At 40.4% G+C, this 15,491-nt stretch overlaps 1 protein-coding gene across 4 annotated transcripts in view; it reads left to right on the top strand.

Moving 5' to 3' along the window:
- The window catches only part of LOC138959144 (copine-3-like), a 60,312-nt gene that overhangs the window by 27,497 nt on the left and 17,324 nt on the right, over positions 1-15,491 (top strand). For all 4 annotated transcript variants that reach the window (XM_070330537.1, XM_070330530.1, XM_070330516.1 and 1 more), the window contains 3 exons: positions 2,670-2,756; positions 12,517-12,576; positions 13,018-13,151. In XM_070330537.1, coding sequence (XP_070186638.1) covers positions 2,670-2,756; positions 12,517-12,576; positions 13,018-13,151 — 281 coding nt within the window. The remainder of the gene's footprint in view (positions 1-2,669; positions 2,757-12,516; positions 12,577-13,017; positions 13,152-15,491) is intronic.

Here is a 15,491-nt window from a genome sequence, read left to right as displayed (position 1 = left end):
CCGGGCTCAAATTTTATGTGAACGTGACTCCCAGTGACCTCTACACTTTGACGTCTGCTTTGGTGACCTTTGACCTTTTTCAAGGTCACAGGTATGTCTTGAAGGAAAAAAATTGAAATATCATATCTCTGAAACTATTCATCGGATTTGATTCAAACTTTATAGGATTATTCTTTACATCAAATTATTTACATCTGTATTGTGTTGTGAATAGCAATTTCTTCCTGTCCATCTGATGCCTCATATAATATTCAGAACTGCGAAAGTGACTCGATCGAGCGTTTGCTCTTCTTGTAATGTCTTTAATTGATCCCATCTCTGATTTTAATGTCTTTGATTGATCTCATCTCTGATTTTAATGTCTTTAATTGATCTCATCTCTGATTTTAATGTCTTTAATTGATCCCATCTCTGATTTTAATGTCTTTAATTGATCCCATCTCTGATTTTAATGTCTTTAATTGATCCCATCTCTGATTTTAATGTCTTTAATTGATCTCATCTCTGATTTTAATGTCTTTAATTGATCTCATCTCTGATTTTAATGTCTTTAATTGATCTCATCTCTGATTTTAATGTCTTTAATTGATCCCATCTCTGATTTTAATGTCTTTAATTGATCCCATCTCTGATTTTAATGTCTTTAATTGATCCCATCTCTGATTTTAATGTCTTTAATTGATCTCATCTCTGATTTTAATGTCTTTGATTGATCTCATCTCTTATTTTAATGTCTTTAATTGATCTCATCTGATTTTAATGTCTTTAATTGATCCCATCTCTGATTTTAATGTCTTTAATTGATCCCATCTCTGATTTTAATGTCTTTAATTGATCCCATCTCTGATTTTAATGTCTTTAATTGATCCCATCTCTGATTTTAATGTCTTTAATTGATCCCATCTCTGATTTTAATGTCTTTAATTGATCTCATCTCTGATTTTAATGTCTTTAATTGATCTCATCTCTGATTTTAATGTCTTTAATTGATCCCATCTCTGATTTTAATGTCTTTAATTGATCCCATCTCTGATTTTAATGTCTTTAATTGATCCCATCTCTGATTTTAATGTCTTTAATTGATCCCATCTCTGATTTTAATGTCTTTAATTGATCCCATCTCTGATTTTAATGGCTTTAATTGATCTCATCTCTGATTTTAATGTCTTTAATTGATCTCATCTCTGATTTTAATGTCTTTAATTGATCCCATGTCTTTAATTGATCCCATCTCTGATTTTAATGTCTTTAATTGATCTCATCTCTGATTTTAATGTCTTTAATTGATCTCATCTCTGATTTTAATGTCTTTGATTGATCTCATATCTGATTTTAATGTCTTTGATTGATCTCATCTCTGATTTTAATGTCTTTGATTGATCTCATCTCTGATTTTAATGTCTTTGATTGATCTCATCTCTGATTTTAATGTCTTTGATTGATCTCATCTCTGATTTTAATGTCTTTAATATATATCATCTCTGATTTTAATGTCTTTAATTGATCTCATCTCTGAATGTCTTTAATTGATCTCATCTCTGATTTTAATGGCTTTAATTGATCTCATCTCTGATTTTAATGTCTTAAATTGATCTCATCTCTGATTTTAATGTCTTGAATTGATCTCATCTCTGATTTTAATGTCTTTAATTGATCTCATCTCTGATTTTAATGACTTTAATTGATCTCATCTGATCGTCGCGATATAACCTTCGTGGTTGAAAACGATGTTAAACACCAAATAAAGAAAGAAAGAAAGAAAGATCTCATCTGAACAAGACTGGATCTCTTGAGAGACCTGACTAGCTTATGTCGGTCAAAGGCGGGCTACACTGTATTGGACGTCATTGTCGGTCTTAAAGGCGGGCTACACTGTATTGGACGTCATTGTCGGTCTTAAAGGTGGGCTACACTGTATTGGACGTCATTGTCGGTCTTAAAGGCGGGCTACACTGTATTGGACGTCATTGTCGGTCTTAAAGGCGGGCTACACTGTATTGGACGTCATTGTCGGTCTTAAAGGCGGGCTACACTGTATTGGACGTCATTGTCGGTCTTAAAGGCGGGCTACACTGTATTGGACGTCATTGTCGGTCTTAAAGGCGGGCTACACTGTTTTGGACGTCATTGTCGGTCTTAAAGGCGGACTACACTGTATTGGACGTCATTGTCAGTCTTAAAGGCGGGCTACACTGTATTGGACGTCATTGTCAGTCTTAAAGGCGGGCTACACTGTTTTGGACGTCATTGTCAGTCTTAAAGGCGGGCTACACTGTATTGGACGTCATTGTCAGTCTTTAAGGCGGGCTACACTGTTTTGGACGTCATTGTCAGTCTTAAAGGCGGGCTACACTGTATTGGACGTCATTGTCAGTCTTTAAGGCGGGCTACACTGTATTGGACGTCATTGTCAGTCTTTAAGGCGGGCTACACTGTATTGGACGTCATTGTCAGTCTTTAAGGCGGGCTACACTGTTTTGGACGTCATTGTCAGTCTTAAAGGCGGGCTACACTGTATTGGACGTAATTGTCAGTATGTATGATACCTGGTTGTCACAATGGATTTATTCACATCTGTCATGCAGGTGAAGTGGCCGTGTATTGGACGTAATTGTCAGTATGTATGATACCTGGTTGTCACAATGGATTTATTCACATCTGTCATGCAGGTGAAGTGGCCGTGTATAAACCAAAAGAAGAAAGAAAAGAAGAAGAGCTACTCTGACTCTGGCTCCGTCTTTCTCACAAAATGTCAGGTAAGAGACTCTGGCTCCGTCTTTCTCCTGTTAAAAAATAACCTTTTTATCTATGCAAATATGTACATTATAATACAGACGCTCTGAAGCAAAATCACTCAAGGAGATGGGGACACATTTGCATGCAAAATGTTTGTAATGTTTGAAAACATCTCTCCAGAAAGGATTCTGAACTCTTTGCATCAATATGTTTCCAAACTCACCTCCTCTCTTGTGAATGTTATGTACAAGTGGACACAGAGCTTTCAGAAGTTTAGTTACTTTTCCTTCACTACAAAGGACTCGCTGTAACCATGATATCTTCAGAGCTGACAAAAAGCATTTCAAATCCACCATTTTAAGCCCACCCTCTTCAAACGACTGATATGTTGTTGTTCTCTTTATTCTATCTTTCTTACCATTCCATAGAAATGAAAAAAATAACCTATTCAAATCAAACAAAAACTTATCATCAGGGTCTGGTAAACTCATAAACAGATGAGTTAACTTAGACAGCGCCAAACTCTTAATAACTGTTATTTTTCCAAAGGGTGTTAAATTTCTTCTGGACCAGGACCTGAACAAATTCTCAATTTCTACCAATTTATGTTCATAATTAAGGGGTATAATGTCATCTAGGTTGACTGAAAAAACAATGCCAAGAACTTTAAACGTTACAGGGTTCCAACTGAGCATAAGTTCCGGCATAAATTTAATATTGCAATTTGTATGTGAGCCTATCCAGACTGCCGTAGTTTTCTCATAGTTCATTTTCAGACCGGATATAGAGGCAAATTGCTTTAAAACGTTCATACATGCACAAAATGATTGTTTTGAACCATCCAGAAACAGGGCGGTGTCATCTGCAAACTGGGATATTAATATTTCATCATCTGCCACCTTTATACCTTTTATCTCTGTACTCTGGCGGATCATAATGGACAGAAATTCGGCACATATTAGATATAAATAAGGTGACAATGGATCTCCTTGTCTGGTACCTCTTTGTACATCAAACCAACTGGAATATTTACCATTCACAGAAACACATGATCTAATATTATTATAAAAAGTGAAAATCCATCTTTTAATGTCATCACCGAAGTTGAATTTGCACAAACATTTATCAATGAAGGACCAAGAAACGCTGTCGAAAGCTTTTTCAAAGTCAATGCACATTAAGAGGCCACGTATGTTATGCTTATTCACATAAAATAGAGTATCATATAATAACCTTATGTTTTGGCCAATGTACCTTCCTTTAATAAAGCCTGTCTGATCTTCATGGATCAAGTTTGGTAAGACAGACTTTAACCGTTCAGCAATACAGGATGAAGCAATCTTATAAACTACATTCAACAGTGTAATGGGTCGCCAATTTTTCAAAAAGCTTTTATCCTTTCCATCCTTTGGTATACAGGTAATAACACCCTGTCTCTGGGTGATAGACATCTCTCCCTTTTCAAAGCTACAATTCAGGGATCTCAAGAGAAAAGAACAGAGATCTTTAAAAAAGAACTTAAAAAACTCAGCTGTATACCCATCTGAACCAGGGCTTTTGTCGTTATTTAACCGTTTAATAACTGCCATCATTTCTTGCATGGTAATTTTCCCTTCCAAACAATCTCTTTCTTCATTGGAAAGTGCTGGGTGTTCTAAGTTTTCATCAATCGTTTCATTTACCAAATTTGTGTCTCTTGTGGAATACAATTCTTCATAAAAACACTTGACCTCATTACATATAAGGTCACTATCATGTATAACCCCGTTCTCAGTCTGTACAAAACACATTGCTTTCTGCACATAATTCCTTTTTTCCAGGTTACAAAAATAATTGGTATTCTTCTCACCATCACAAATCCACCTGGCACGTGATCTCACAATAATACCATCGACTCGCTTCTGCCGCACTTCACCCAAATCTCGCTTCTTCTGTTCTAACAACTGTACATTACTTTCATTCACCTGATTCTCCAAACATACAATCTCAGCAAGGATTTCTCTTTCTTTCCTATCACTTTCTCTTTTTTTATGTGAGGCGTAGGAGATACATTTACCTCTTATCTCCAGCAAAATCATTTAAAAAAATAATTGATCATTAATCATCAACACCAAATCTTCATCCTCAATCAAATGTATATTATTTCTGTCATAAACAGGTACAGCATATTGTATTTTCAAATCTAATATTACTTGTTTAACTAGTCCAACAAATGTTATATCTTTTAATAGTGAGTTATTAAACTTCCATAGTGGTCGGTGTCTTTTTACAATGTCAGTATTAAAACATAAAGACACAGGTGAATGATCCGAATTATAACTGGGCATAATATCAACACCATTAACAATTAATCCCAATTGTTCAGATGTTAAAAAATAATCCAGTCTACTTCTTTGTACACCATTAAATCTTCGCCAGGTATATTTTCTTAAACCGGTGTGCAGATTTCTATAAATATCTACAAGATTCAACTGTTCCATCATTTCTAACATCTTTTTCCTACTTCTCATTTTATACACTTTTGAAGGATGATTAGAATCAATCTTAGGATCAATTGCAATGTTCCAGTCCCCTCCAATACAAGAGACTCTGGCTCCGTCTTTCTCACAAAATGTCAGGTAAGAGAGCACAGTCAGCTCCGTCTTTCTCACAAAATGTCAGGTAAGAGAGCACAGTCAGCTCCGTCTTTGTCACAAAATGTCAGGTCAGAGAGCACAGTCAGCTCCGTCTTTCTCACAAAATGTCAGGTAAGAGACTCTGGCTCCGTCTTTCTCACAAAATGTCAGGTCAGAGAGCACAGTCAGCTCCGTCTTTCTCACAAAATGTCAGGTAAGAGAGCACAGTCAGCTCCGTCTTTCTCACAAAATGTCAGGTAAGAGAGCACAGTCAGCTCCGTCTTTCTCACAAAATGTCAGGTAAGAGAGCACAGTCAGCTCCGTCTTTCTCACAAAATGTCAGGTAAGAGAGCACAGTCAGCTCCGTCTTTCTCACAAAATGTCAGGTAAGAGAGCACAGTCAGCTCCGTCTTTCTCACAAAATGTCAGGTAAGAGAGCACAGTCAGCTCCGTCTTTCTCACAAAATGTCAGGTAAGAGAGCACAGTCAGCTCCGTCTTTCTCACAAAATGTCAGGTAAGAGAGCACAGTCAGCTCCGTCTTTCTCACAAAATGTCAGGTAAGAGAGCACAGTCAGCTCCGTCTTTCTCACAAAATGTCAGGTAAGAGAGCACAGTCAGCTCCGTCTTTCTCACAAAATGTCAGGTAAGAGAGCACAGTCAGCTCCGTCTTTCTCACAAAATGTCAGGTAAGAGAGCACAGTCAGCTCCGTCTTTCTCACAAAATGTCAGGTAAGAGAGCACAGTCAGCTCCGTCTTTCTCACAAAATGTCAGGTAAGAGAGCACAGTCAGCTCCGTCTTTCTCACAAAATGTCAGGTAAGAGAGCACAGTCAGCTCCGTCTTTGTCACAAAATGTCAGGTCAGAGAGCACAGTCAGCTCCGTCTTTCTCACAAAATGTCAGGTAAGAGACTCTGGCTCCGTCTTTCTCACAAAATGTCAGGTAAGAGAGCACAGTCAGCTCCGTCTTTGTCACTAAATGTCAGGTCAGAGAGCACAGTCAGCTCCGTCTTTCTCACAAAATGTCAGGTAAGAGACTCTGGCTCCGTCTTTCTCACAAAATGTCAGGTAAGAGAGCACAGTCAGCTCCGTCTTTCTCACAAAATGTCAGGTAAGAGAGCACAGTCAGCTCCGTCTTTCTCACAAAATGTCAGGTAAGAGACTCTGGCTCCGTCTTTCTCACAAAATGTCAGGTAAGAGAGCACAGTCAGCTCCGTCTTTCTCACAAAATGTCAGGTAAGAGAGCACAGTCAGCTCCGTCTTTCTCACAAAATGTCAGGTCAGAGAGCACAGTCAGCTCCGTCTTTCTCACAAAATGTCAGGTAAGAGACTCTGGCTCCGTCTTTCTCACAAAATGTCAGGTCAGAGAGCACAGTCAGCTCCGTCTTTCTCACAAAATGTCAGGTAAGAGAGCACAGTCAGCTCCGTCTTTCTCACAAAATGTCAGGTCAGAGAGCACAGTCAGCTCCGTCTTTCTCACAAAATGTCAGGTAAGAGACTCTGGCTCCGTCTTTCTCACAAAATGTCAGGTAAGAGAGCACAGTCAGCTCCGTCTTTCTCACAAAATGTCAGGTAAGAGAGCACAGTCAGCTCCGTCTTTGTCACAAAATGTCAGGTCAGAGAGCACAGTCAGCTCCGTCTTTCTCACAAAATGTCAGGTAAGAGACTCTGGCTCCGTCTTTCTCACAAAATGTCAGGTCAGAGAGCACAGTCAGCTCCGTCTTTCTCACAAAATGTCAGGTAAGAGAGCACAGTCAGCTCCGTCTTTCTCACAAAATGTCAGGTAAGAGAGCACAGTCAGCTCCGTCTTTCTCACAAAATGTCAGGTAAGAGAGCACAGTCAGCTCCGTCTTTCTCACAAAATGTCAGGTCAGAGAGCACAGTCAGCTCCGTCTTTCTCACAAAATGTCAGGTAAGAGAGCACAGTCAGCTCCGTCTTTCTCACAAAATGTCAGGTAAGAGAGCACAGTCAGCTCCGTCTTTGTCACAAAATGTCAGGTCAGAGAGCACAGTCAGCTCCGTCTTTCTCACAAAATGTCAGGTAAGAGACTCTGGCTCCGTCTTTCTCACAAAATGTCAGGTAAGAGAGCACAGTCAGCTCCGTCTTTCTCACAAAATGTCAGGTAAGAGAGCACAGTCAGCTCCGTCTTTCTCACAAAATGTCAGGTAAGAGACTCTGGCTCCGTCTTTCTCACAAAATGTCAGGTAAGAGAGCACAGTCAGCTCCGTCTTTCTCACAAAATGTCAGGTAAGAGAGCACAGTCAGCTCCGTCTTTGTCACAAAATGTCAGGTCAGAGAGCACAGTCAGCTCCGTCTTTCTCACAAAATGTCAGGTAAGAGACTCTGGCTCCGTCTTTCTCACAAAATGTCAGGTAAGAGAGCACAGTCAGCTCCGTCTTTCTCACAAAATGTCAGGTAAGAGAGCACAGTCAGCTCCGTCTTTCTCACAAAATGTCAGGTAAGAGAGCACAGTCAGCTCCGTCTTTCTCACAAAATGTCAGGTAAGAGAGCACAGTCAGCTCCGTCTTTCTCACAAAATGTCAGGTAAGAGAGCACAGTCAGCTCCGTCTTTCTCACAAAATGTCAGGTAAGAGAGCACAGTCAGCTCCGTCTTTCTCACAAAATGTCAGGTAAGAGAGCACAGTCAGCTCCGTCTTTCTCACAAAATGTCAGGTAAGAGAGCACAGTCAGCTCCGTCTTTCTCACAAAATGTCAGGTAAGAGAGCACAGTCAGCTCCGTCTTTCTCACAAAATGTCAGGTAAGAGAGCACAGTCAGCTCCGTCTTTCTCACAAAATGTCAGGTAAGAGAGCACAGTCAGCTCCGTCTTTGTCACAAAATGTCAGGTCAGAGAGCACAGTCAGCTCCGTCTTTCTCACAAAATGTCAGGTAAGAGACTCTGGCTCCGTCTTTCTCACAAAATGTCAGGTAAGAGAGCACAGTCAGCTCCGTCTTTGTCACAAAATGTCAGGTCAGAGAGCACAGTCAGCTCCGTCTTTCTCACAAAATGTCAGGTAAGAGACTCTGGCTCCGTCTTTCTCACAAAATGTCAGGTAAGAGAGCACAGTCAGCTCCGTCTTTCTCACAAAATGTCAGGTAAGAGAGCACAGTCAGCTCCGTCTTTCTCACAAAATGTCAGGTAAGAGACTCTGGCTCCGTCTTTCTCACAAAATGTCAGGTAAGAGAGCACAGTCAGCTCCGTCTTTCTCACAAAATGTCAGGTAAGAGAGCACAGTCAGCTCCGTCTTTGTCACAAAATGTCAGGTCAGAGAGCACAGTCAGCTCCGTCTTTCTCACAAAATGTCAGGTAAGAGACTCTGGCTCCGTCTTTCTCACAAAATGTCAGGTCAGAGAGCACAGTCAGCTCCGTCTTTCTCACAAAATGTCAGGTAAGAGAGCACAGTCAGCTCCGTCTTTCTCACAAAATGTCAGGTAAGAGAGCACAGTCAGCTCCGTCTTTCTCACAAAATGTCAGGTAAGAGAGCACAGTCAGCTCCGTCTTTCTCACAAAATGTCAGGTCAGAGAGCACAGTCAGCTCCGTCTTTCTCACAAAATGTCAGGTAAGAGAGCACAGTCAGCTCCGTCTTTCTCACAAAATGTCAGGTAAGAGAGCACAGTCAGCTCCGTCTTTGTCACAAAATGTCAGGTCAGAGAGCACAGTCAGCTCCGTCTTTCTCACAAAATGTCAGGTAAGAGACTCTGGCTCCGTCTTTCTCACAAAATGTCAGGTAAGAGAGCACAGTCAGCTCCGTCTTTCTCACAAAATGTCAGGTAAGAGAGCACAGTCAGCTCCGTCTTTCTCACAAAATGTCAGGTAAGAGACTCTGGCTCCGTCTTTCTCACAAAATGTCAGGTAAGAGAGCACAGTCAGCTCCGTCTTTCTCACAAAATGTCAGGTAAGAGAGCACAGTCAGCTCCGTCTTTGTCACAAAATGTCAGGTCAGAGAGCACAGTCAGCTCCGTCTTTCTCACAAAATGTCAGGTAAGAGACTCTGGCTCCGTCTTTCTCACAAAATGTCAGGTCAGAGAGCACAGTCAGCTCCGTCTTTCTCACAAAATGTCAGGTAAGAGAGCACAGTCAGCTCCGTCTTTCTCACAAAATGTCAGGTAAGAGAGCACAGTCAGCTCCGTCTTTCTCACAAAATGTCAGGTAAGAGACTCTGGCTCCGTCTTTCTCACAAAATGTCAGGTAAGAGAGCACAGTCAGCTCCGTCTTTCTCACAAAATGTCAGGTAAGAGAGCACAGTCAGCTCCGTCTTTGTCACAAAATGTCAGGTCAGAGAGCACAGTCAGCTCCGTCTTTCTCACAAAATGTCAGGTAAGAGACTCTGGCTCCGTCTTTCTCACAAAATGTCAGGTCAGAGAGCACAGTCAGCTCCGTCTTTCTCACAAAATGTCAGGTAAGAGAGCACAGTCAGCTCCGTCTTTCTCACAAAATGTCATGTCAGAGAGCACAGTCAGCTCCGTCTTTCTCACAAAATGTCAGGTAAGAGACTCTGGCTCCGTCTTTCTTACAAAATGTCAGGTAAGAGAGCACAGTCAGCTCCGTCTTTCTCACAAAATGTCAGGTAAGAGAGCACAGTCAGCTCCGTCTTTGTCACAAAATGTCAGGTCAGAGAGCACAGTCAGCTCAGTCTTTCTCACAAAATGTCAGGTAAGAGACTCTGGCTCCGTCTTTCTCACAAAATGTCAGGTCAGAGAGCACAGTCAGCTCCGTCTTTCTCACAAAATGTCAGGTAAGAGAGCACAGTCAGCTCTGTCTTTCTCACAAAATGTCAGGTCAGAGAGCACAGTCAGCTCCGTCTTTCTCACAAAATGTCAGGTCAGAGAGCACAGTCAGCCTGTCCAGGGTGTGTTTTTGGAGATGCATTATTTTATTTTCTAGTTTGTGTATATTATTGCAGTAGCTGTCCAATGCATTTTTGAGTCACTTGAGAAAAAGTGACTCTATGTAATCGGTCAGTGTTAGTCTGTCCGGCCGTCCGCCCGGCCGGCCGGCCGTCCGTAGACACCACCTTAACGTTGGACTTTTCTCGGAAACTATCAAAGCGATCGGGCTCATATTTTGTTTAGTCGTGACCTCCAATGACCTCTACACTTTAACGATGGTTTCGTTGACCTTTGACCTTTTTCAAGGTCACAGGTCAGCGTCAAAGGAAAAATTAGACATTTTATATCTTTGACAAAGTTCATCGGATGTGATTGAAACTTTGTAGGATTATTCTTTACATCAAAGTATTTACATCTGTAGCCTTTTACGAACGTTATCAGAAAAACAAGGGAGATAACTAGCCTTTTCTGTTCGGCAACACACAACTTAACGTTGGGCTTTTCTCGGAAACTATAAAAGTGACCGGGCTCAAATTTTATGTGAACGTGACTCATTGTGTTGTGAATAGCAATTTCTTCCTGTCCATCTGATGCCTCATATAATATTCAGAACTGCGAAAGTGACTCGATCGAGCGTTTGCTCTTCTTGTTATCAACAGAGTGTAGTCAAATCAGAAGGCAAAAAAAAAAGGAAAAATGAAAAAAGCCTTTACAGGCATGAAAATTCTCCGTATTTTCCATATTTTCTGTATTTTTCAAAAAAATAAACCGTATTTTTTTTTAATTTTCCGTATTTTTTTGTTAAATCTTTTTAAAAAATCTGTGAAATAGCCATGAAAGCATGTTTTTAATTTTAAGATATATTCTGTCAGCTCCAAGAATGGCTCATAGAATCTTCTTGAAATAGAGAAAAATTGAGGAAGAATTTGAATGCTTGTTATTGTGTCAGGGGCCAGGAGAGTGGTTCCCCATACCTCACTCTTGTTGCATAATGTGTTGTTAGAGCGCTTACATCCCTTTGTTATCGTGTCAGGTGCCAGGAGAGTGGTTCCCCATACCTCACTCTTGTTGCATAATGTGTTGTTAGAGCGCTTACATCCCTTTGTTATTGTGTCAGGGGCCAGGAGAGTGGTTCCCCATACCTCACTCTTGAGTAATACTCCTGACGTGATGAATATTCACAGATCAAATGTGTTTGACACTAAACAATCTCACAAGATAAACCATGTTCAACATGCGTTTCGGTTGCTTCGCTTTTTCTTGTTGAATAGAGAGCGACAGATTTAGAACCGACTCAAGACGGATGGGAAATGACGTAAAGATACATTTGACGTAACGCGAGTGACGCAATTTCACTTGATTTTCCGAACTTAGGTAATTTAGATTTCAAGTGAGCGAGTCGGCATTTCACACTCAGAGGATGGGCGGTAACTTGCTGTTCCGTAACGCACCCACCGACAAAACTCGCTTTTCGGTATTTTTTTAGATAAAGGGAGTATTATCTGACAGCATTTGAAGTGTCATTCTGTAGAATAAATCACGCTGATATTGTTGATTTAAATTTTTACTTTGTTTTGTCAATTTTTAGCTTGATAAACAAAAAGGGTCCCTGCCTGAACGTTATAACATTTAGAGGGTCACCTAGAATCCGTCCTGATTGGTCAAAAAGCCATTATCAGTTTTTAATAAACAATTCTAGAGAATTGTGTATCTTATATTTGAGTCTTTCGTGTTTTAGACATTGATGCATTTAATAGTTTTAACGAGTTGCCTTTTGTTTTATCATTCTGGTGTTTATCTAGATGTGCTGTGTATCTTATAAGAAGTTCTTAAAAGTTCGAAGTTATTTTAGCATATAGGTTTTTTTATGGTCTTAACAGTTAAACATGTATTACGTTATCATTAAGATTCATGCTTTGTTAGCACTAAGCAGTTGTTTTAATCAGTCTGGTTTTCTCTTGTTTTCATCTTATGAACATTATAAATGTTAGACTAACTTATTGTCTTGTACAGAATAACAACTGTGTGAATGGTGCTATACTGAATGAAAGAGTGTGACATGAAGTTCTTGTACATCATTGTAAAGAGTGTGAATGACGTTTTAGTTTAGATGTCAAGCGCTTAGAGCAAGCCTTTTTAACGAAAGTTTTTGATTTAGCGCTATATAAATGTTCTTCTTCTTATTATTATTATTATTATTATTATGGGGCACTGAATTGGTAATAAAATTGCATGCTAGTTGTTACACATTCAGATATTCAGTGGTGCCTTTTCCATGTAAATCCCACAAAGTCTGAGTGAAATGCCAAGTCTGAATAAAACCATTTGTCTTTCAGATCACCAAGGAATTCTCTTTTCTGGATTTTGTATTTGGCGGTCTGCAGATGTCCCTGTCGGTGAGGACTACATTTCATTTTGTCAAACAGACATTGTCATGATCAGGGTGGCACATTTCATGCAGCATAAACACCTGAGAAGTTTTAACTGTTATATGAGCTACAGGTTGTGACTGTTCCTAGACCTTCGTAAATTAACACCTGAGAAGTTTTAACTGTTATATGAGCTACAGGTTTTGTCTGTTCTTAGACATTCGTGAATTGATAAATGGTCACTTACTGCTGTGCAATGGAAAAAGAAAAAGAAGAAACAAATCTGAATTCAGTTTTTATTGCACTTATGCTGATATCACCCCAGAACGAATTGTTCATGTTTTTGTGACATGACTTTTTGATGACAGTGATGATTGGCAGATTTTGATCAGTATGGTGTCTGTTTGTATTCCTCAATGATTTTTGTCTGTGCGTAAGTGAGGTAACATTGTTTTTGTTGATGGTCAGATTGCCATTGACTTCACTGGATCCAACGGAAACCCAGCCAGCCCCCAGTCTCTTCACTACATTGATCCCGAACGTCCCAATGAATACATGCAGGCCATTAATGCTGTCGGCCATGTTGTGCAAGACTATGATAGGTGAGCGTGTGTGTGTGTGTGTGTGTGTGTGTGTGTGTGTGTGTGTCTCTCTCTGTGTGTGAGCGTGTGTCTGTGACCTGTGTGTGTGACCTGTGTGTGTGGGCTTGTGTAACTATAAACCTTGCTGTTTCATACAATACCTCCTGTCTGCATTCACAATTTTCCTCTGCTTTGTAGAGTTGGATGAATATGACACCTGAAAAAAGCAATATTTTACTCAACATTTTGCATTAAGTGCGACCCCTGTTCAAGTGAAAGTAGTTGTGACGTACACACTGATCTTCTCTTTGATTTGTCATCCAATTTGTCGTTTTACGACTGTTGTGTGTCTTGTTTCAGTGACAAGCTGTTGTGTGCCTTGTTTCAGTGACAAGCTGTTGTGTGCCTTGTTTCAGTGACAAGCTGTTGTGTGTCTTGTTTTAGTGACAAGCTGTTCTGTGTCTTGTTTCAGTGACAAGCTGTTGTGTGTCTTGTTTCAGTGACAAGCTGTTGTGTGTCTTGTTTCAGTGACAAGCTGTTGTGTGTCTTGTTTTAGTGACAAGCTGTTCTGTGTCTTGTTTCAGTGACAAGCTGTTGTGTGTCTTGTTTTAGTGACAAGCTGTTGTGTGCCTTGTTTCAGTGACAAGCTGTTGTGTGTCTTGTTTCAGTGACAAGCTGTTGTGTGTCTTGTTTCAGTGACAAGCTGTTGTGTGTCTTGTTTCAGTGACAAGCTGTTGTGTGCCTTGTTTCAGTGACAAGCTGTTGTGTGCCTTGTTTCAGTGACAAGCTGTTGTGTGTCTTGTTTTAGTGACAAGCTGTTGTGTGCCTTGTTTTAGTGACAAGCTGTTGTGTGTCTTGTTTGAGTGACAAGCTCTTGTGTGCCTTGTTTCAGTGACAAGCTGTTGTGTGTCTTGTTTCAGTGACAAGCTGTTGTGTGTCTTGTTTCAGTGACAAGCTGTTGTGTGTCTTGTTTCAGTGACAAGCTGTTGTGTGCCTTGTTTTAGTGACATTCTGTTGTGTGCCTTGTTTCAGTGACAAGCTGTTGTGTGTCTTGTTTCAGTGACAAGCTGTTCTGTGCCTTGTTTTAGTGACAAGCTGTTGTGTGCCTTGTTTCAGTGACAAGCTGTTGTATGTCTTGTTTCAGTGACAAGCTGTTGTGTGCCTTGTTTCAGTGACAAGCTGTTGTGTGTCTTGTTTCAGTGACAAGCTGTTGTGTGCCTTGTTTTAGTGACAAGCTGTTCTGTGCCTTGTTTTAGTGACAAGCTGTTCTGTGCCTTGTTTTAGTGACAAGCTGTTCTGTGTCTTGTTTCAGTGACAAGCTGTTCTGTGTCTTGTTTCAGTGACAAGCTGTTCTGTGCCTTGTTTTAGTGACAAGCTGTTCTGTGTCTTGTTTCAGTGACAAGCTGTTCTGTGTCTTGTTTTAGTGACAAGCTGTTCTGTGCCTTGTTTTAGTGACAAGCTGTTCTGTGTCTTGTTTCAGTGACAAGCTGTTCTGTGTCTTGTTTTAGTGACAAGCTGTTCTGTGTCTTGTTTCAGTGACAAGCTGTTCTGTGTCTTGTTTCAGTGACAAGCTGTTGTGTGTCTTGTTTCAGTGACAAGCTGTTCTGTGCCTTGTTTCAGTGACAAGCTGTTCTGTGTCTTGTTTCAGTGACAAGCTGTTCTGTGTCTTGTTTCAGTGACAAGCTGTTCTGTGTCTTGTTTTAGTGACAAGCTGTTCTGTGCCTTGTTTCAGTGACAAGCTGTTCTGTGTCTTGTTTTAGTGACAAGCTGTTCTGTGTCTTGTTTCAGTGACAAGCTGTTCTGTGCCTTGTTTCAGTGACAAGCTGTTCTGTGTCTTGTTTCAGTGACAAGCTGTTGTGTGCCTTGTTTCAGTGACAAGCTGTTGTGTGTCTTGTTTTAGTGACAAGCTGTTGTGTGTCTTGTTTTAGTGACATTCTGTTGTGTGCCTTGTTTTAGTGACAAGCTGTTGTGTGTCTTGTTTTAGTGACATTCTGTTGTGTGTCTTGTTTCAGTGACAAGCTGTTCTGTGCCTTGTTTTAGTGACAAGCTGTTGTGTGTCTTGTTTCAGTGACAAGCTGTTGTGTGTCTTGTTTCAGTGACAAGCTGTTCTGTGCCTTGTTTCAGTGACAAGCTGTTGTGTGTCTTGTTTCAGTGACAAGCTGTTGTGTGCCTTGTTTCAGTGACAAGCTGTTCTGTGTCTTGTTTTAGTGACAAGCTGTTCTGTGCCTTGTTTTAGTGACAAGCTGGTGTGTGTCTTGTTTCAGTGACAAGCTGTTCTGTGTCTTGTTTTAGTGACAAGCTGTTGTGTGCCTTGTTTCAGTGACAAGCTGTTCTGTGTCTTGTTTCAGTGACAAGCTGTTC

The sequence above is a fragment of the Littorina saxatilis genome, linkage group LG1, assembly GCF_037325665.1.
Source record: "Littorina saxatilis isolate snail1 linkage group LG1, US_GU_Lsax_2.0, whole genome shotgun sequence".
NCBI lineage: Eukaryota > Metazoa > Mollusca > Gastropoda > Littorinimorpha > Littorinidae > Littorina > Littorina saxatilis.
This window is presented reverse-complemented; position numbering and strand designations above follow the sequence as displayed.